Source organism: Egretta garzetta, unplaced genomic scaffold, assembly GCF_000687185.1.
Source record: "Egretta garzetta isolate BGI_Z169 unplaced genomic scaffold, ASM68718v1 scaffold158, whole genome shotgun sequence".
Classification (NCBI taxonomy): Eukaryota; Metazoa; Chordata; class Aves; order Pelecaniformes; family Ardeidae; genus Egretta; species Egretta garzetta.
This window is the reverse complement of record NW_009260430.1, coordinates 1,794,905-1,815,194: the sequence shown is the minus strand read 5'-3', so window position 1 is coordinate 1,815,194 and position 20,290 is coordinate 1,794,905. Positions and strand designations below refer to the sequence as shown.

Genomic DNA, 20,290 nt, shown 5'->3' with positions numbered 1-20,290 from the left:
AGGAAAAAAGAAACTGGGCTATTCAAGTTCTTTAAGCTCCTGAGCCTTAGGAGGTCTTATTTAAAGCTACTTTAAAATTTGCCCTTTGGCACTGTTCTGAGAATCTCTTCTTCCAAGGCTGAATCCAGTGGAGCATGTTTTAAAGAGACAGCTCTAGGACCGCATCCCCTTCCCCGCCGCGCTGGCTCCTGTTAGGAACAGCTCTAAAGGGTTAGGACCGGACTAGCGGTCATTGGTGGGTGCTTCCCAGCTCACAGCGCCCGGGCCGTGGCGGCGCTCGCTGGCCTGGGAAAGGCAGCCTGGCCAAAGGCTGGCTGTGAACCCAGAGCAGGATAGCTGGGATGGAGTAACACCAGACGCTCATATTCTAGCAGAAGGGGATGTGTGGCTGGGTAAGGTTAATCCAGTTACAAAGTGGATTTGGCTGATCAGCGGAGGAGCAAGTACTCATTGCAAGTACATCAGAAAAAGCAGTTCTTGCCAGTTTTTAACTGGGCTGTTTAATTAATAGTGTCAGATCAGACTCATCTCTGGCTGCTACAGTAACACTGAGTTAGTAACCTGGCTCGTACTGGACCAAATCAGTCAGCAATGAGATCTGCAGAGCGAAGAGCTCGGCGCTTCATGAGCAAAATGTCATGGAGAGAGACCCAAGTTAAAAGGGCCTTTTGGTTTTGGCACTGCACCGCACTGCCAAAAATCCCTGCCCTTTGCACAGGTATTCTGGCTCCTCCGAGCGCTGTGGGAAATGCTCATGAGCCCGCTCTGAGAAGTGCTTTGAAATTGGGAAGTGAAGCTTCTCTTGGTGCATCACTGCCGTGCTAGCACTGGCTTTTACCATACATAGTTCTTCCTTCTCCCGTTTCGATGTTTCCTTCCCATTTTCTCTCCCGTCTCCACCCCACTATACCTGTGCGCACCAGTTTGGGAAGCTAAACAAGCCAGGCTCCTCCAGCCCCTCTTTACCTTACAGCTTTCCGTTCCCTGGTTGTCTTGCTAACCCTGCTGGGCACCAGGCTCCGCTCAGATTTCTTTCTTTTGCCTAGATTTGTATAGAGTAATCCAGATGAGGTTTTTCAGTGTCTTGAACAAGAGCACTAGTATTTCCTGGGATCAACTTTGGTTTTTTCACAGCTGTGGCGTCGCGCTCCCTTAGTCCTCCTGCTCTGTGAACTCGCCAAAATTCTGGCAAAGCAAACAAGGATAAGCCAAAATTTTACTCTTTCTTCTGTGTGCATTTGTTCTCATGTTACCGCTGTTTGAGGACAAAATGTAGCTGTGCATCAACCAATGCAAGGGTGACACTGTCCAGAGTTGCAGAAATAGCTGATGTGAGCTGTAAAAACGTGACTTTTTTGCAAGGAGCAAAGCTTGGGGTGAATGCTTGACCTGGTCTCCAGCCCCCCGAGTTGAATCCTGCTGAGCTCTGTTTTTTCACAGCGAGTTCAGAAATGGCAAAGTAGCAAAGAAAACCGTCAGCTTTTCCTTCAGGCTGGAAGAGACTGGCTCCCAAAGACGTAAATAGGTCTAGTTTGGAGAAATGATCCTGAATGGTGGTAGGAAACCAAAATCGGAAACCAAGTCGGCCTGCCAGCGGTTTGGGGTTTCCTAAGCACGTTTACAGCCGGATGTATCTGGAAGCATTCAGTACATGTGAGCATTATGAGAAATCCCTTTTACACGCATGCTCATGTTTTACAAATTAATCTTACGCTGTGAAGGGAGAACCCAGCAGGAACAGGATTTCAGTGGGATTTCCCATGGACAGAAAAATGGGCCAGGATGCCTACCAAGGGCTGTCCTAAAAAGAGGTCTTACCACAGCTGATCCAGGGAAAACCTGTGGAGGTGGGTAGTTAATTATCTTCCAGGACCTGGGCACGTGTCCAGATCTGGAAAAGGTCAAGGGCTTGTACCTTGGGCATCAGGTACCTAATTTCCCAGCATATAGGTTAAAGCTGCGCATGTAGTTGCCCATCCAGATCTCAGGGTCCCCACCGTTGCACCCGTGCCATTCAGAAAGTCTGCAATGACATTGGCATATAGATTAGCCTGAACGCTACGGTATTTTAAAATCATCAAAATTACGCCCGTGGCATAATTTAGAGGCAGTTGTCACAAGAGGCAGAAATCAAGGTGAACGGCGCAGGTCAGAGCTGGCAAGGGGAAAGACCTAATATCACGGCGAGAAAATTTACAGGACTGCGTTGTTTTACAGCTGAAAACAAACCCGGGAGTTCTGTACAGTCCTGCAGACAGGATTTATCGTTAAAAATCAATTGTGCTTTCATGGAAAATCCCAGGTGACTCTGTTCGCTTGCAATTTTCCAATCAAAACGAAGCTCAGCCGAACTACTCAGTAAAGCTTGGGCTGTTATAGAGCTGTCATCGTCTAACTGAAATAAATTATTATATTCAAGTGAATCGAGTATGCCGGGTAGCATTTGGGTACATGAGCGTCTACCTAATTCTGTGTGTGTTTCCATTAAATATACAGTTGGTGAAGTCTGAAAACTGCAAATCAGTTCAGTTTTCCTAAATAAGAGTTCAGTATTTATGAACTGAAATGGGCTGTCTGCCTCTCATTACGTTGCAGGTCCCGATGAAAACCTTTGGTATGAGCAGTGCATCAGACGAAGGATGTTAGGTCAAGGGGTAGCAGTGACAGACGGAGAGGGAACAAGCGGCAGCAATATTCTTTCTTCCCATCCTCTCTCAGCCTTGCCAGGACTCACCACACTAATGCCAGGGCTTTGCTGCTGCAGACGTGCAGGTTAGCCGTGGTTGGGAACGTATTTAGGTCTTCATAAAAATTATTTACATCTTGACCTGCCTTTTTGAATCAAACTCACCTTCGGGTACAGATCCTGACCTAAATGCAAAGCCTGTCCAGCAGAGCTTAGGAGATATGATGCCTGCAGAGTTTTGATTTTGATAAGGAACACGTGAGATCCCCAGCTCGGGGTGCAGATTTTTTGTGAGCGGCTTTTCCCAGGCACAGCATCTTTAAGTGCCTGGAGGCCCTTTCAATGCAATGCTATGGAAAACAGACATGCTTCATCCTCTCTTGCGGATACTCAACTTTTGCTCTTTATTTTATCAGCTCTTTCATCTAAAATGAAGGATATTTCTCAGTTTATGAGAAAACAATAATTCCGTGTATCTTAATGAAAAGAGCGTCAGCCCTTTCTGTGATTTCTGATGTCTTTACACCAGTGTAGCAGATGACAGAAAGGATGAAATACCTTTGAGACTACTTAGTGTGGCCTGCAAGGTGGATAGACAGATACAAAGATGTATATGTACAAATACACAAATATAGATACACATATAGCTAGACTCAAAGCATAGATAGATACTGATATGAGGCAAGCAGTCATCAATAATCTCCAAGACTTTACTCCCAAATAAATTGTGGTTTATGTGATTTATTCCATTACGTTGTGTGGGTATATATGCATTGATAAAAAAAAAAAAATGTGGTCTCCTTGATAGAAGTCTCTTACTAATAGACCACATTAATCAAAACCTAAATTTACAGTGGCTTTAGTTTTGTTTACTTCCTTTCAGTACATTCATTTTCAAATTATCACCAAATTAATCATGTACAGTGCTTTAAACCAACTCCCATTCAGTGAAACAGTTCTGGTTCCTCTCCATTACTCTGAGCATTAGTTATTAAGGCACCGTTCAAGGCTCTGTTTAGCCTGATTCTGTCCTGAACCTAATTGGAATCAGCTAGATTCTTCCTTGTAAATGGGTCAGTCACACAGAAAAAACATCAAATGTAATCTTGAGATTGAAAAACAAAAAAAAAAAAAAACAAAAAAAAAAAGAGAGAGAGAAAAAGAAAAAAAGAAGATAATTTTATTTCTCTTCATTGATACCTGCCTGGTGGTTAAAAGAAGGATTAAAATGAGGTCATTAAACTTTCCTTGGAGACAAAACCCAGACCTCAGTGGTAATATGATTAATCAAATATAAAAGTGAAGCTATCCTGAATGAATAACTCATTTTTATAAAATATCTAATTACTGAAATGTCGTCTGCTGCAGAAAAAGAAGGGGGGGAAATGAATTGCAATAACAATTCAAGAAGATAAAGTTTTTCTGAATTAGGTCTACACAAGAAGCTAAATTGAGTTGATTAAGTAATTTTGGTTTCAGGAACACCCTTGATGGAAGTTAGTAGTAATGAATTTTTCAGACCTCGGAGTTTAAAATTGCCAAAGACCAGTGATTTAAAAAATGGGAGCGGTAGTTTCATTACAGATTTCAATTTTCTGTCACCAAAAAAAAAAAACCAAAAAAAAAAAAAAAAAAGAGGGGGAATATAAAAAAAATACTCTATTGGTCTCACTCAAATTGGACACATGTACTGCTTGCTGTAAAAGCAAGAATAATATAACCTCTCTCGATGCTAGAGAGTGCAATCACAGCCAATTAGAGCTACAGCGCTGCACGGGAGGTAGAGCCCACAATGATGCTCGTGCCCTGCTTCTCACCACGGAAGCGGTTGAAATCCAGGAGCTCCAGCACAGCCTCCGTGCCCGCATACCTCGTTGATGTACAGCGCAATGCTCTCCTTTCTTTACAGTGCTTGTGGGTAGCTGTCGTTAATGGGGTTGAGTGGCATGTGCATATCCATCAGCAGCATCATAGTGGTATGTAATCATTTGGTTTGACATTGGATCTTCTAGCCTGCTGTTTTGCTGGTTTATGCAGTTGGGTTCATATTATCCAAGCACAGATGATATCTGCACACCAGCAAGACCACCCCCAACCCATGCGGTATGACAGCACCTACCAGCTATCGCTCTCCGTAACCCATTTGTCGTGAGCAGTTTCATTTGCAACATCTGGTGGTGCTGTATCGCCTGGCGTGATGCCTCATTTCCCAGGGACTACTTCTCCTTCCCTGTTTAATGTGGGGGGGATCTGGAGGGAGAAGCTGTAGACCTCATCCCCACACCATGCCTGCCGTAGTGACGTGGAGGAATTGTCCGGTGAGAAAGAGGTGCCAGAAAGCGTGAGCTGTGCGTGCGCAACGAGGTGTGACACAGCCAGGTGTCGCTGACAAAATCTCTGTAGTCAAAGGAAACATCTACAAGGAAATACCCTTCTTTCTGTGTGATGTGCCATGATGGAAGCCCCCCTGGTCTCCACCACCTGATCCGTGTGTGGGGATTAGGCACCGCTCCCATAATCTCTGGTGTGTCAGCCAAGCTAAAATTTCAAGGAGAAATCAGGCATTAATGCTCCCCCATATCTCACATATCTACCCACACCAGCATTTCTTATCTAAAATTCATCTGTCTGTAGTGTTTCTCTCAAATTTGAATGATTTTTTTTTTCTAGATTATGTGCCCTTCTCTGCTTTTGGGTACATCTTAAATAGCCTAATTCTCCTCCTGAGCCCAGACCTGGCCTTGGAGGGCACAATTCAGTTGCCTAGGTGTAGACACCCAGCACCATCCAGGGGGTCCCTGCTTAGGCAGGAGGTCCACACAGCCCTGGCAGGTACATCGCCACGGTGGCCAGATGTCCCAGGCAAATACTCATTTGTAGTGGATTATTTCATTATCTTAAAAGTACACAGCATCTCAGGCACTGATGCAAGGCTGACAAATTTAAATACATTTTGTAAGTCCATTATTGCAAGGCACTGAAGCAAATCCCCTTCTGAAGTTGACTAACTTCCTCGGGTCGGCAGATTTTTAATTCTTCAACATTCTGTTGCCTTAAAAACAGTTGCTTTCAAGGGATGTCATTTTAAGAGGATATATATCTGGAATTTCATTAAGCACACTTCACTTATGAAATCTTCAGTGACATACTAGGGAAAAAAAAAAAAAAGAGATTTAGCAAAGGATTTGGTAGTGCTGTGAGTTTTATCGAATATTTCTAACTGTCCAGGATGTCTTCACACTTCCCAGTTGTAGAAGAAAGGGTCAGAACACAGAGAACAGCCAGAGTTAAAGTCAGAGAGGACGGTTAAAAGGTTTCATGTAGGTTTTTTGAGCATGGTAGAGTTTTTCAAACTGGTCAGCTTAGTGCAGTAACGTGTTTTAATTGCCAGAAAATAACAGAGAATAAATAAAAGCATTTTCCTTCCTAAATTTGTGAGTATATGGCGACTCCCTCTTTTCTTTGACCCGGTATCCTCCTATTTTTCACTGCATTTCTCTTTTCCGCTACATGTGCTTTGACTTCCCTGGTGTAAACAAAATTTCAGCTGGAAGCATCTTCTTCATGGCAAGTCCGATGAATTACACAGCATTTAATTTAGGCTTCGTTCCATGCTCTGAACTCCCGTAAGCAGGTGGGCATGCATTTTTCTCTAATGCCAGATTTTGACCCGGTTGAAGATGCCTCTGCTCATTGCGGGGGGTTGGACTAGGTGACCTTTAAAGGTCTCTTCTGTGGTTTTAGGGACTCCATCGGAAGGTGATTTCAGAAGGGCAGGTTTCCTCTCCTTGCTTTGTGGCCGTGCTAGAGCTGAACCCTCTTGGGTTTGACTGCAAACCAGAGGGGCTCTTCAGCAACCCCTGCAAGGGAGATGCATCCCCCGCTCCTGATTCCCTTCCCATAGAAACCACAGCACCGGGGAGCAGGTGGGGGCACACAAATCTCCCCGTGGGTGGAAGCTCTCACCCCACTGACGGGCGTTGCCGTTATGTTTTACGCAGCGGTAAGGACATAAAAAAATTGGCCATCGTGGCACCAGCTCAGAAAATCAGATCTTTAAACCACAGTAGTAGCACTTTTACAATAAAACACGTTTCAATGCCTTTCTCCTACAAGGATGCTCTGTCCAGTTCATGACCAGACCTTGTGGGTTTTCCAGCACCTGATTGTGGTGTTCAAACCTAGTCATAAAGAAAAAAATAAATCCCCCTGTGTGCTAATTCTGAGACTAATTTGGAGACAACAGTGATTTCAATTGCAGTGCAGAGGAGATTTGAGCTGGAGTCAGCATGCAGACTGGCTGAGCTGTGCTGCACAGGAAACTTGTTAAAAATCTCCATACTAGGATTATAGTGTACATAAAAAAATCAGTTTCAGTACTCTTAAAATTCTCCCTTTCCCAAATACCCATCTTCAGATCCCAAAGGCACATGAGCAGCTTTTATATGCCTTAAAATCTGAAAAAAAATTAAATTAAAAAGTCATTATGAGAAGTGGGCAGTTAATAAGAAAATCCTAAACCAGACTTACCAGCTTAAGGCCTTTCTTTATGAAACTTTATTACAGGTGCCTGAATTGAAACATCCTCCTCTGTACCCATCTCACCAAGAAATGCAAAGTCAGACCTGTGGAGTAGGTTTTGCTCACTTAGTAGCTGAACTCTGCCACACAGTTTTTGTTAGCCTGGTTTACGCGTAAATCAGGAAAAATAGGTTTTTGAAGTTTTGTTCAAAACAGCGCAGGTATTTGCTACTTTGCACTTGGAAGAAAGAGGAAGAAATTTGAGGCTTGCCATTCCAATGAATGAATTCCTTTCACCCTCTTTTAAGGGTGATGGTTATTTTAGAGAGTGAGGGCGAGCGACGCAGTCTGCAGGTTGGAAAGCTCTCCTCCTGCCGTGCTGGGTGAGATGCAGGATGCCAGCACTGCTTTGGCAATTCAGGGAGGTCAACGTATCAAGCCTTTGAGATGGTCTAGCTTTACAACAGTGTAATTGTTCTTCTGGCCTGTTTTTCCCCAGCCGTACAAACCTGTTCAGGTTCCTCAGTTGAAGCCAACGTGGTGCAGAGCCTGGGGAGGAGCCGTGCTGGTGATCCAGCTCATCCCCAGCACACAGTTCTCCTCCAGCCTTCCCGTCTGGGAGCTTTTCCATCTCAGTAGCTCAGTGGGGATCACAGGGATACATGGCAATGCACTGGGGAGATCGATAGACTAATCCAGGCTGACCTACTGGATTTATCAAGTAACACATGAATTAGTGATGTTCTCAGGATCCTGCCCCAACGCAGGCGGTGGAGGGCAGGACATGGCTCCAGCACCAGCTCTACAACTGCTGTGGGAGACATGGGCAAGTCAGCCTTTAGTTCTGCAGCTGTCAACCATTGTAAAGCAATGATGTATCTGTGCAAGAATGCTTTATTATATAAATGTATGTATATAAATTATAATTTTTTTTTAAGAATGGGGCTTTGTAGGCAGTTCCAGCTGTTTTAAAATCTATGCCTCCATTTAAAAGATAGCATTGCTAATTACACCTGACAATCAAATAGTCTGCAGAAAGGTATCAGCTAACCTTTTCCTGCTGTTCATTCTGTGGGCAAGAAACAAAGGTATGTTAGACAAGAGAGCAAATGAAATGTTCAAAGGATTCTTCTCTAAAACTGGAAAATAAAAAGGCTGTGCTATCAGATCAGAATTTTAACATACACTGTTTCCACTGGCTCCCGAGATAAAATCTTTTATTGTTGAGTATAACCATTGTTAAAGGTCACTGTTGCAAAGGCTACATCATTTAGATGAGATGAGATCCCATTTTGGATAAATTCACAGTTTTTCTTCCTAACAAGGAGATAGTATCAGGATTTGAATGTACAAGAGTGCTGGGTTACAGATTAAAGGCTTTTGTGTTCTGGAAACCACACTATGCCAGATTTCTTGAGTTTCAGTGAGACGTGCAAGTCCCCAAAGTCAAGTAGGTTGATTAAAGTGGTTCTTTATAGCCTTTGAAATAACAGATAAAGTACAACTTTCCTACACGGGGTTAATGTAGAATTTTTTTTCCTTAACAAGGCTATGTGCCTTTCCAAGGACATAATTTTAATCTCTTTTTAAACCTTTCATATGAATGTCGTAAAAAGCTCCTTTGTGTTGTAATGCATTTTTATAAAATATCTAAATTTCTGTGCAAACTTCGAACCTCGTTTCATAAGATACATTTATCTGGAAATGGTTATCTTGCAGCAGAATAGTGTCTTGTGTCATCATTTCTGTGGCATCTTTTCATACTGTCACAAGAGTGTAACATCTGATAATGAAAAAAAATTAGTGCTCATTGTCAGACATGCAAACTTTTTTTTAATATCCTTTTACTATTATGTGCTCTTGTCTCTGAACTCTTGGCAAGTACTCTTAAGAGTCTGAGCCAAGGTGAAACCTGCACGTTCCTTCCTCACACCAGAGAGTCTGAAATGAGAGGGTTTTCTTCTGCTGCTTCTGAAAGGAAGGGTATTGCTTTCTTCTCCTCCGTCCTGCTTTGTCTTCATATTCAAATAGTGAACCTTGTAATTTAATCCAAAACCGGTCATTACTTGAGATTTTGAAAAATAACACCAGTGAAGACAAAGTATAAAGCCGGTGGCTGCCGTCGGCTGCAGGAACACAGATGTTGTCTGCACCCCATCGTAAGATCAGCTTTCGAAGGGCAAAAGTTCAGGGCATGCTGTTGTTTTTCAAGTTCATCCAGCAAAAGTGAAACCAGCACATTAGGACCACACTGAACATCGTTCATCATTCCTTGTAGAATCTCCCAATAAACAAGTGGGTGGTCTGGCTCCACCACACCATGCGTAGAGCTGTGAGAGCTCTTTTGCAGGCAGGTGAGGCATTTTAGAATGGAATAGGACAGGACGGAATAGGATAGGATAGGATAGGATAGGATAGAATAGAATAGAATAGAATAGAATAGAATAGAATAGAATAGAATAGAATAGAATAGAATATTTCAGTTGGAAGGGACCTACAATGATCACAAGTCCAACTACTTGACCAATTCAGGGCTGACCAAGTTAAAGGATGCTATTAAATGGCATTGTCCAAATGCCTCTTAAACACTGACAGGCTTGGGGCATCAACCACCTCTCTAGGAAGCCTGTTACAGTGTTTGACCACCGTCTCGGTAAAGAAATGCTACCTAGTGTCCAGCCTGAACCTCCCCTGGCGCAGCTTTGAACCATTCCCACACATCCTATCACTTGGTACCAGGGAGAAGAGATAGCGCAAACCACTGAAGATGAAGGCAGGACTTCCAAAGCATCCTTTAAAAGTTGGGGAGCTAGTTGTCATGCACTTCCCTCTGCTCGGCTGGGCAAGGCTGACTCCTGCCCGACCGCGAGAGCCAGTGCCTGCAGCCCGAGCAATTCATTTCTGAATGAGCACCGTGACAGCTGGGCCTCGTACCAGTGGAGCAAAACTGCGAGCTGGCAAGAGTGCGTTGGGCTTTATAGATAATGTTTTGGGAAGCATTTGCCACATGGCATAGAACTAGTCTGAAGTATGATATGCATACGTGGATGGACTGTGGAGTAGATCCAAGTGAGCGTGAAGCTGAAGCAGGGATGCTGCAGTGCAGGGGATGTTGTGGGCATGAGCCTGAAAAACCAACAGCAAAGAGACGTACGTAGGGGTTGCTGGCTGGTGTAACACAGAGCAAGGTACCGTGGGCTGCCTCAGAAAAAAAGCGAGCACATCAGTACTTAGGGGGTGATCATCATCATTCGAGACCACACCAGAGTGAGTAGTTCTTTAATAAAACGTGATTAAGGAATGAGCATCTCAAAATCTGATTTGCACACAAAATATGGTTGGCTTCATGGAGATTTTGTGGAGATTGGCGCAGGCTTGTGGTCGCTGCTGCGTAACGGCAGCAGCGGTGGAGCGAGAACGTGGAGGTCGCTGTTTGGCTGTCACAGGAGCTGATGCTCAAGTCTGACCTGTATGGTGTAGAGGGGGTAGGATAACTTGCAGACGTAGTACAGCAAACAATATTGGAAATTAAAGGTCAGGGAATTGATAGTAAGGCTTAAGAAAACAGCAATTAGACTGCTAAATTACCAGTAGTAGGAGTAGGGGGAAAAAAAGAGGATTATTGATCTAAATATCAAGTTGGCAGATACACAGAGTACAATCTAGAGGTTTTTTACACCTCTGGGCTTATTCAACCCTCACAATAAAAAATGCAGGCCTATAAAGATGGAATAAGAAGCAATCAATTAGGATGGCATTTGCTTGTTTCCGCGCTGCAGCTGAGCAGGCACATCACAATTAATGATTTATTAGGAGATTTTCGTCTTACACAGATTGCTGCAACCAGACCGCAGTTGTTTATTAATTTGCCCGCTATTCAAGCGTCTTTGTTAAATACCGTGTGCAAAAGGTAAACAGTTGGCTCGCATGCCAGCATTGGGTTGGGATCGTGCCCTTAAGCGTGGAGGAGCTGTGGGTTGGTACTGAGACTGGGTGCCCGCGTGGGCCAGCGCAGCCCCCTGCGTGCCGGGCCCCCCGGCTGTGCGTCGCCCCGTACCTAGAGCAGCAGAAGGTGGTGAGGGGTGGGACACCCCACGCCACATGCACACGCGTGCTCGCTCACGCTCATTTTGGCTTCTCTCGACCAAGGGGACCTAGAGAGAAGATGCGGCACTTTGCGGCAGTCATAGCTGTCAGGGGGAGGGCTCAGAGTATAAGAGGACTGAGATGCCCTCATTCTTCTAAGTTAATCCATTGCTATAGGTCATAAAATACTCATAATTTCTCTCGGCAATTCAGCCCTACTTCTGCCTGGAACAAGTGTGTCGTCATTAGCAGGTCTTGGAGACAACACAAAAAGCTTTCCCGCAGACATCCGTGTGAACAAGCCATTGCTTTCACAGCTTTTTAGCAAAACCAGCTAGAAAACAAAGTAAGACTATTGGAAAAAAGGAATTCCCTTTAGAAGGAAGCCTGAATAATTATCTTTGTATTCATCCATCTCAATTCCACACCTCCCTAGGAGTGGCTGCAGTGAGCTAATTGGTTTTACTCTGCTGTGCGTGTCTTCTCTGCCCAGGCTCCAGATTTATTGCACAAAGTCAAGTCACTGTGTGAACCCCTCATTTGTCCCCCCCACATCAAACCCTTTCTCCTCCGGAGCGATATTTGTCTGCGTGTATATATGCTGTCAGGTACCAAGCGAGACAAAAGACAAACTCTGGGATTAACCAATTTTAGCATAATCTGATGCAACCTGAAAATCAGAATGAATTATTACCTTTTCCACAAGATGTGACTTCACATGGGCCAGCTCTAGAGGAAGGAGAGAAGGACTTTTGCCAGCACAGGCTTTTCTGGGAGGGGAAGAAAAAAGACCCTACAGAATTTAAGGATTTCAGAACATGCCAGGTTCAGAACAAATCCCTCTCTCAGAAGGGAAGCAGAGTGGGTAACAATCAGCCGTAGAAATCCTTGTGAATGGTCTTCAAAAAAAAAAAGCACTCTGGAAATTAAGGACTTCAGATGCAACAATTGAAAGTGAAGCTAAATGAATTACAGGGCAATATGAGTAAATGCTACAAGCATAGGTCATGCACTGCTTTATCAATCTTATGTTTACTTCAGCAGCTCCTCCGTTGCCCATTGTTTTACCTTGTTTGAATAGACGTGCTTCGCTGTTTGAAAATCAATTGTAATCTTATGAAAGGGAACTTACAGCACAGGGAATGCTGCAAAGCAGCCCGGTGAAAGATGGCATTGCTCGTTATCCTAAATTACTCCAGGGTAGGGAGGGAATGACATTAAGGAAGTGTGGGTCGCTTTGAGCTGCTCCTTCCTTTAGCAGATGTAATTTAATGTCATTGCTTAATGTTATTAAAGGTAAAGACAATTGTGGACAACACACATTGCAGCATTTACTTATAATAATGATAGTGGGGGAGTGTTAGAAGGAGGAAAGACGGGCTCCGGTTTGGATTCCCGGTAGCTGCTGATCTGTAGCTGATGAAAATTGTTCTGTTCTTCTTGGTGCGTCTCTCCAAGATTTGCTACTTAACCTGAATAGCTTTGGATGGCTCCTTTGATTCCTGTGTTTGTACCCTACTCTCACCAGAAAAATATTTGGCTTTATAAGCGTAATAGACAACACCCACCCTCGGTGCTGCATGGGACTGATCATTCCCTATCTCTACCTAAGAGGTATCAACAACAGCTGGATGAACTTCTGGATTGCTCAGTATATGCAGCGCATTGCGATTTTTACCCTAATGGAAAAGCTTTATAGACTGTCATAATCTTCCTCCAGGCTTTATATTGAGATGTGCTTGTGTATTTATAATTTTTTATATCCCTCATATTTTTAAAATATGTCTCATAGTAAACTTTATCACTACGGGCCGAAAACGGATGTTGTGATGGCTTTTACAGAAGCTGCTGTAAAATCTGTTGGCGATTGTGTGGGATTTTTCCATGTAACCCAAGCTCCCTGGGCAGCAGCTGGGTTACGGGGTACCAGAGATGTTCAGCAACCTGTAGGACTGGCCCTCTTAAATGTCCTCAATACCACTGATGGCTTGCTCTTGATGAGTTAATTCTGTTTGGTTCTGCAAGGCATAAGCCTGGTAGTAACGGATGAAAAACTGTGGTCCTAGGTCAAAGATTTGAGATGGTTGCACAAAGTGCTTATAAACTCCTTTGAAATTACAATGCGATACCTTGGTGTTAGCAGTGCAGCCATCCCCTAAAAGAGATTGGGGCTCATCAGCTTGTCATCACTGGCATGCCATACAACGTTAATTTAATGTAATGGGCAATAACTGGGGTGGATTTAGGAAGAGACGATCCTGCTTAACTAATCTCCTTGAGTTCTTTTGAGCAGGTTTCAGACAAGGTTGATAATAGGAGTGTACGTGTGACATAATCTAATGGATTTTTCAAGAGGCTTTTGATAAATTTCCATATATTTCCCCTGCTTAAGCTGTGTGCTGCAGAGATTCCAAATTAGGCAAGGGGGAGTAAAAAATGAGTAAAACCATGGCAAATAAAGAAAAGAGAAGAGCTGTAGCATGTACGGGAACTAGAATTACCCTGCAGCTTCCCACTGCTCTTCCCCACCACTCAGCATGGCTGGAAAGAGATGCCATCTGCATTCACTAACGAAAACTTGTTTAGGACAGGTGCATAACAGAAAAGAGGGCAAAATGCCATTCAGGATACCACTAAAGGGCAAATTTAAATTTACATTAACATAAGGCAGATTGAATATTTCTGCTGTCAGTGGTGGAATAATATATCCTGAATATAAACGCACATAACTGAAAGACTCCAATGGATGGGTATGGGTTAGGAGTGGAAGGGGACTCTTGTGCTAACAAAGGAATGATTTATTATCATTTACATAACCTGGCATTTGTGCACACCAAAGGCCAGATTTTCAGAAGTGCTCCTGCAGTTTGGGGCCAGGATTCAGTTGCGGACTCGGAGCCAGCCGCTCCCATCATTTCCCCAGTGTTTAATTTGCCATATGTCAATCAGAGTGTTGATTTGCAAGTACTGCTAATAGGCGATGCTGAGAGATGAGGGCAGTTGAAAATTTGGGAATGTGTCTTACTGGCAGCTTTTGAGCCCCAACCACCGGAGGTATTCACAGGCCAGGATCCCTGATCAGCCCCATGATAAATCGAGGACTGGAAAGCAGGAAAGAATGGAGCAAACGCATCAGGATATGCCTGAACTGGACATGCTCCATGTAAATCAGTGCTCAATGAGAGAATTAAGCACCAGGAAAGGCTGTGGCAAAATCACAAGAAACACTTTAAATAATGAGGCGAAATCAGATCAAGGGCAAGCAAGAGAGAAAATGCAATAAAGTCACTGAAGAAGCAGTAAAATGCCATCACTGAAATCTGAGAGAGGCAAAATACCTCAGGTTAAAGGGACGTAGTCACCCTAAAATCTGCACATTTTAGCTGCCATTTTTGCCCAGTGTTGCCAATTAACTCTCTGATTGCTGTAACAGAACGAGACTATCAGGAATATTTTTTGTTCGTCTTCTTCAAGCATTCGCTGAAACTTGGGCAGTGGCTGGGTGATGGTGGGTTTGTTCTCCTTTGGGCTGAGAGGTGAGACTAGACTTGGAAAGGTTTGGAAAAATAGTCAAAGAAAAAAACAGGAAAAGCGGAAGTGAGGAAGGGTTGTGTTGGTCGTAACGTACAACCCCGAGGTCCTCTTTGTGGGACTGATCCCTAGTCAACGTGCTGATATAGGGGAGAGGAGAGGTAGCTGTGAGGACCAACAGAAAGCTCCCACCGTGACCGGTCCTGTCTTTTATCTGCAGTATTCAGGAGAAGTTCCTGAGAACAGAGTGGAGGTTGTGGTGGCAAATCTGACGGTGATGGACCGGGACCAGCCTCACTCCCCCAACTGGAATGCTATCTACCGCATTATCAGCGGCGACCCCTCTGGCCATTTCACCATCCGGACAGACCCCGTCACCAACGAAGGCATGGTAACCGTCGTGAAGGTAAGGGGGAAGCCAAAGCGTGTCCATGTTTGTTACCCTTTCAGCTTGCTAAGGCCACAAGTTTTGCCAGGAGCCTGCAGTTATTTCCTGCCTTCTCTACCTGGGAATGTCTATGCTCAAAGCTGTTGTTTCCTGTCTCTCTCCATGCAGAAGCCCTCAATACTTTTACTTCAGGCATGTGCCACTGGTTCTGGGTTTCCCAGCTCAGCCTAGCCCACCGTAAGCTTTCGTAAAGTCTTACCTGCTGAAGGCTCTCCTCAGCATCCAAGTCTGACCTCCGTGTCCTGCTCCTCCTAAGCTTCTTGAGTGCTGCAAGAGAGAACGGAGCCCAGGCTGTGCAGCCCTGCCCGGCCTGGCCCATTGGGGCAGAGGCTGTACCTTCTCTTTTCTGAGCCAGAAAACTCCCCCATTAGTTGTGATTTTCAGGGGTAGCATTTCACTGCAGGGGATCAGTCAAGTGATCTTGAATGCAGGGAGTGCAGGAGGGATCTCAGGAGCAGTGAATTTCCTGGTTGCAGAAGGAAAGGAGAGGTTTTCCTCTGAATGAGTTGCTTGGCAGAAAAAAGTTGGAGAAATTTTCCTTTTCCTCGTATCAAGCAATAAATGCACGGGATGGGCCACATCCTCAGCTCAAAATAGCTCCAATCAAGTGAAAGCCAAGGTTAGATCAGCAGGGGGTCTTGGCCAAAGAGACTAAGAAATAAGACTGTAAATAGCCACCATCCCTTCTTTCCTCCATCCGTTGCCTTCAGCGTTAGAAGAGCAGGAACCCTCAAGGTATCTGCAGCAAGTACCAAATTGTGTTTCCCTCCTTGACTCCAAAGAACGTGACTTTATTTTCATTTGAGCGTTTGCTTCCCATTCAGTTACTGGGGCCAGCAGCCCAGGCAGCGAATGCTTCTGCAGTCATTACACACAGTCAGAACATAACCGGATCCATTCAGCATTCACTGAATCTTTTCCCAGATAAGATGCCTATAGATGCTCCGTCTGACTACCAAAAAAGTGAAGGCGTCACGAGTAGGCTCCTGTGATCTGTAGCTTGCACGACACGCACCGTGCACTGCACCTGAAAAGGATAACATGCTGTGATGGACAAAGCCTGCATCGTTTGATAAGTCTGTCCTCCTCTAACAAAAAGTTTTAATCAAAAACCTAGGATGAAACAGTGATGTTTAAAGAGCAACGTGATTTAAGAATAGCTCCGTGTTGAAAAAAAAAGCCCCGCTCGCTTGTAGCTAATACGGTGCAGTCATTCCTAATACTTACAGTTTGGGTATTAGGAAAAATGACATCAGTGAAATGCCAATGAGGTTACGCTGGTAGGAACGTGTGAGCTTGTGAGCTCGTCCTGTTCTCTGACCCTTGGGCTATGTGTGTGTGTGTCTGCAGATGCCACTTTGCTGAAACTTTAAGGGAGACATCACCTTACCTGCTAGATGGTATTTCAGCAGGGTCCTTTTATTTATTGCTCTGTCAGGACGGCTGACAGCCTTATCTGGTGCAACGTTACAAAACCTCTTCAAGCTTAGCAGGAGTTCTAGACACGTGTGTCTGTGTATATGGATGCATATATGTATATAAGTATACACGTATCCGTATGTATATATTTTCTGCTTAAGCAGAAGACATTCAACAAAGGAAAATGCATCAGTTTGACTTCCATTGACATCAGCAGCCAGTCTGAAATTGGAATGCCAAGGTTTTCACTGCGAGCAGGGGAGGAGCATTTCCTCTTCATCTAGGAAAGTGTCACGACTGTAGTTTAAAGGCACATCAAAGTGAACAACAGGGGATTTACATGATCATCACCGCTGCACAAGGACTCCCGCATAATGAACCACCCCTTATTCAGAACTTGCAGGCAAAAAGCAGGGCAGATTTGTCAAGACACCGTTGACGCTGGCATTGGCTTTCCGCTGTTCGGTAACCCACAGCCGTCACAATGCAAAGAACCACATGAAAATCCCATCTTCTCCAGCTGAGCTCAAAGCTTGAAATTGCAATGAATGTCTTCACTGTGTAACCTCACCTGATCCTCCTGGGCGCCCAGAGTTTCTTACCCTGATCAAGTCGGGAGGCTTTTTGGTGTATTTTCAGCAAGGAGAAGGAGTGAAATTGCTTGTGATTAAATTTTCATGGTGAAGAAGGGAGGACTCTTAGGATTCCACCTTCTTCTTTGAAATATTTTGTTCTCTGTTAATAAGTGAATATGCTTAAATGTTTGGGGAATGTGTGCACATCAAACTGGGTGGCCAGTCAGAGCTTGTTCTTCATGGTGCAGGAGCAGTCTCTTGCTGGTTTGATCCCTGGTGTAGGTTGAAAACACAGGTAAAAAAATTGTCAGGTAATGAACCTTTTATTTACGGACTCTACGTGGCTGGGTTTTCACATGACTCTTTGAAGCCGCTTGTACGTAACTCCCCATGGCTGCAAAGGGGTTTGCACCCGGGCTACGGCAGCCACCGAAACAGCGCAGAGAAGGGCAGGAGCCCGGTGGTTTCCTGCATTGGTTCCCCCCTGGAGCTGCTCAAATCGCCCCCCGGCTCCACCTGAGCCCCTGCGGGGAGGGAGGTGCAGGCTGGCTGTGGGCAAGGTTAGCAAACAGGCCAGCAGAAAAAAATAATAAAAAAAAAAAAAGTAGTCTGGAGGAATATAAATTAGAGGGGAGTGAAAAGAAATTGAGACGATGCATTAGTCAAATTGTTTCAAGGCCTTGAAAAGTGTTTAAATGGGAACTTTTACCATGCGTCTTCTTTGAATGCGGTACAAGTCCATGAGTCAGTGCTGGTGGGTGTACTGGGAATCTTTATGCTTCCTTTTATTTATTAAATGTTGGCCCTGCCTGTCAGGAAACCATTTAGCAATAGGAACATTTGCACTTCAATCGAATAGAGATTCTGCTGTTCTACCTTTTGCCCCTGAAATTTGTTTCTCTCGTGTAGCCTCCTATGATTTGATTTCTCTCCTGACAATACCGGGGTTTAAACAGAACACGGAGGCCAGATCTTGCTGATGTAAATCAGCACAGCTCTACCGAAAGTCAATGCAACTGTGGCATTTTACACCGTGAGAGTACGCTTTGCAGACTCAGCGCTGGAGAAGGTATTAGGGAGAACGGTTACGCTTATAAATTCATAAATTACAGCAAAGCATTTCTTAACAAGCAGAGGTGTGATCCTGCATAACTCAAGCCTCCCTGGCAGATGATTAGCGACTTCCCTCATAATAATTAGTGGGATGGTTTAGAAATTATTATTATTATACTGCGGTTCAGTCAGTTGTGCCAGCAAAGGCTTTTCACTCCTTCTGGCTCCTGAGACTCACTGTCTTCATGTACGTGTTGAAAAGAGATCTGTGGCCACCCAACAGCATAGTGCATCCATGGGAGCGTGCAGGCACCCTCAGGAGACACGGGACATTGGGCACGAGGTCCCACTGGAAGGATCGCCTGATTCACCGGACCAAGCGTTGTTCCTTGCGGCTCCATCTTTGCTTATAAGCTGACCTAAGAGGAAAAATTAAGAGCACTTCAGGCTCATGAGTCCGTATAGACCATCCTGCTTACTTAGTCAGCAGTCTTAAATGCAATAGCACTGTTAAGTACCTGCCCTGTCCCTCTTAACAGGGGTGAATTTGTTCATTCAATGCTCAACTAACACAGGCAGGTGTTTTTTTTGGAAACCACTTAGCGTTGGAACAAAACACAGGGCAAATCCTCCTTGCTGTTTGCAATTTTTGCTTTGAGTGGGTTTCTTAGCTATTTGACCCTCCAAATACTTGAAGGCCAAATCCTCCGCTGGATTGAAGCTGGTCTGGATTTACACCTTCGAAAGGACTAAGCTCAGGAGGAAACGAGATGAGGCAATGACTTTGGTATCGTCTGCCTTCTAAATCTTGCAGCTTTCAGCCAGAAGGTAGAATTTATATTCTCTGCTTGGCTCTATATTTGCTTGTTTGTTTGTTTTAGGCAGTCGACTACGAGATGAACAGAGCTTTCATGCTGACAGTGATGGTATCAAACCAAGCTCCCTTGGCCAGTGGCATCCAGATGTCCTTCCAGTCAACAGCAGGAGTCACCATTTCGGTCACAGATGTCAACGAAGCACCGTATTTCCCAACAAACCACAAGTTGATCAGGCTGGAGGAAGGGGTGCCTACGGGGACAGTCCTGACGACGTTTTCAGCGGTGGATCCTGATCGCTTCATGCAGCAGGCAGTAAGGTGGGAGACCAGGCAGGCCGGTGAGCACGTGTACGGGCAGGGGATTTCAGCTGCAGAATTTCGGGGAGCAAAGCAGCTAAAAGCTAATTCACAAACTAACTGGCGTGATATGAGTAAAATGCTTGGCAGGGACTGGCACCCTCAGTTGAGGGCTTGCAGAATATCTTGCAAGCTTGTAAACTCGCAGTCCTCCCTGCTCCAGGTAAGCCGTACTCCAAGCATCTGGGTCCAGGAGGGCAGAGAGAGGTGGATCCTGTGTTGTTGGCTTGCAGAGGGGCAGTTTGCAGCTTCAGATGCAAGCAGTCAATGGCATGGGGTCCCTGTGTTGTTCCAAAGACAGAGGTCAGGGCTGCGTTGTACTGCGTGTTTTGTCTCTGCCTCGGTCAGGGATGCTTTGACCGCTGTTGTTCATGCACTTTGTAAACACAGCAGTTTAAGAAAAGGCAGCTTTGTTGTTTCTGTTTTACAGGGGGGAAACTGAGGCACGGAAAGGTCTAGGGCTAGACTTCCAAAGGGAATAACTGGGATTTTTAATCATGTCTTGTGTTGCTTCTAGAGGATTTAGGTTCAACCTGGCTTAAAGGGCCGTGTGAGAGGAGCTGTCAGCCCGTTCAGAGCAAGGCTTGCTTGGTTACAAACAGCTGCTGAACAGCCTTTTAAGATGTTAAAAATTGCCCAAGCAGTCAAACACCCATGTAGATGCCATTGGGATTTGGTCTTTATCTGACCAATGCCCATCCATACAAAGCACCCAGCAGCCCGTGCCCACTCTGCCAGGTTTGTTCCAACTTGCCCTTTCCATTCACTGCTAACCCTGTCCTCCCCATTAGCTTCTT

The 20,290-nt window shown here is 44.7% G+C and overlaps 1 protein-coding gene across 1 annotated transcript in view; it reads left to right on the top strand.

The window, feature by feature from the left end:
* The window catches only part of CDH4 (cadherin 4), a 479,348-nt gene that overhangs the window by 440,249 nt on the left and 18,809 nt on the right, over positions 1-20,290 (top strand). The window contains exons 8-9 of the mRNA XM_009643736.2: positions 15,045-15,230; positions 19,201-19,454. Coding sequence (XP_009642031.1) covers positions 15,045-15,230; positions 19,201-19,454 — 440 coding nt within the window. The remainder of the gene's footprint in view (positions 1-15,044; positions 15,231-19,200; positions 19,455-20,290) is intronic.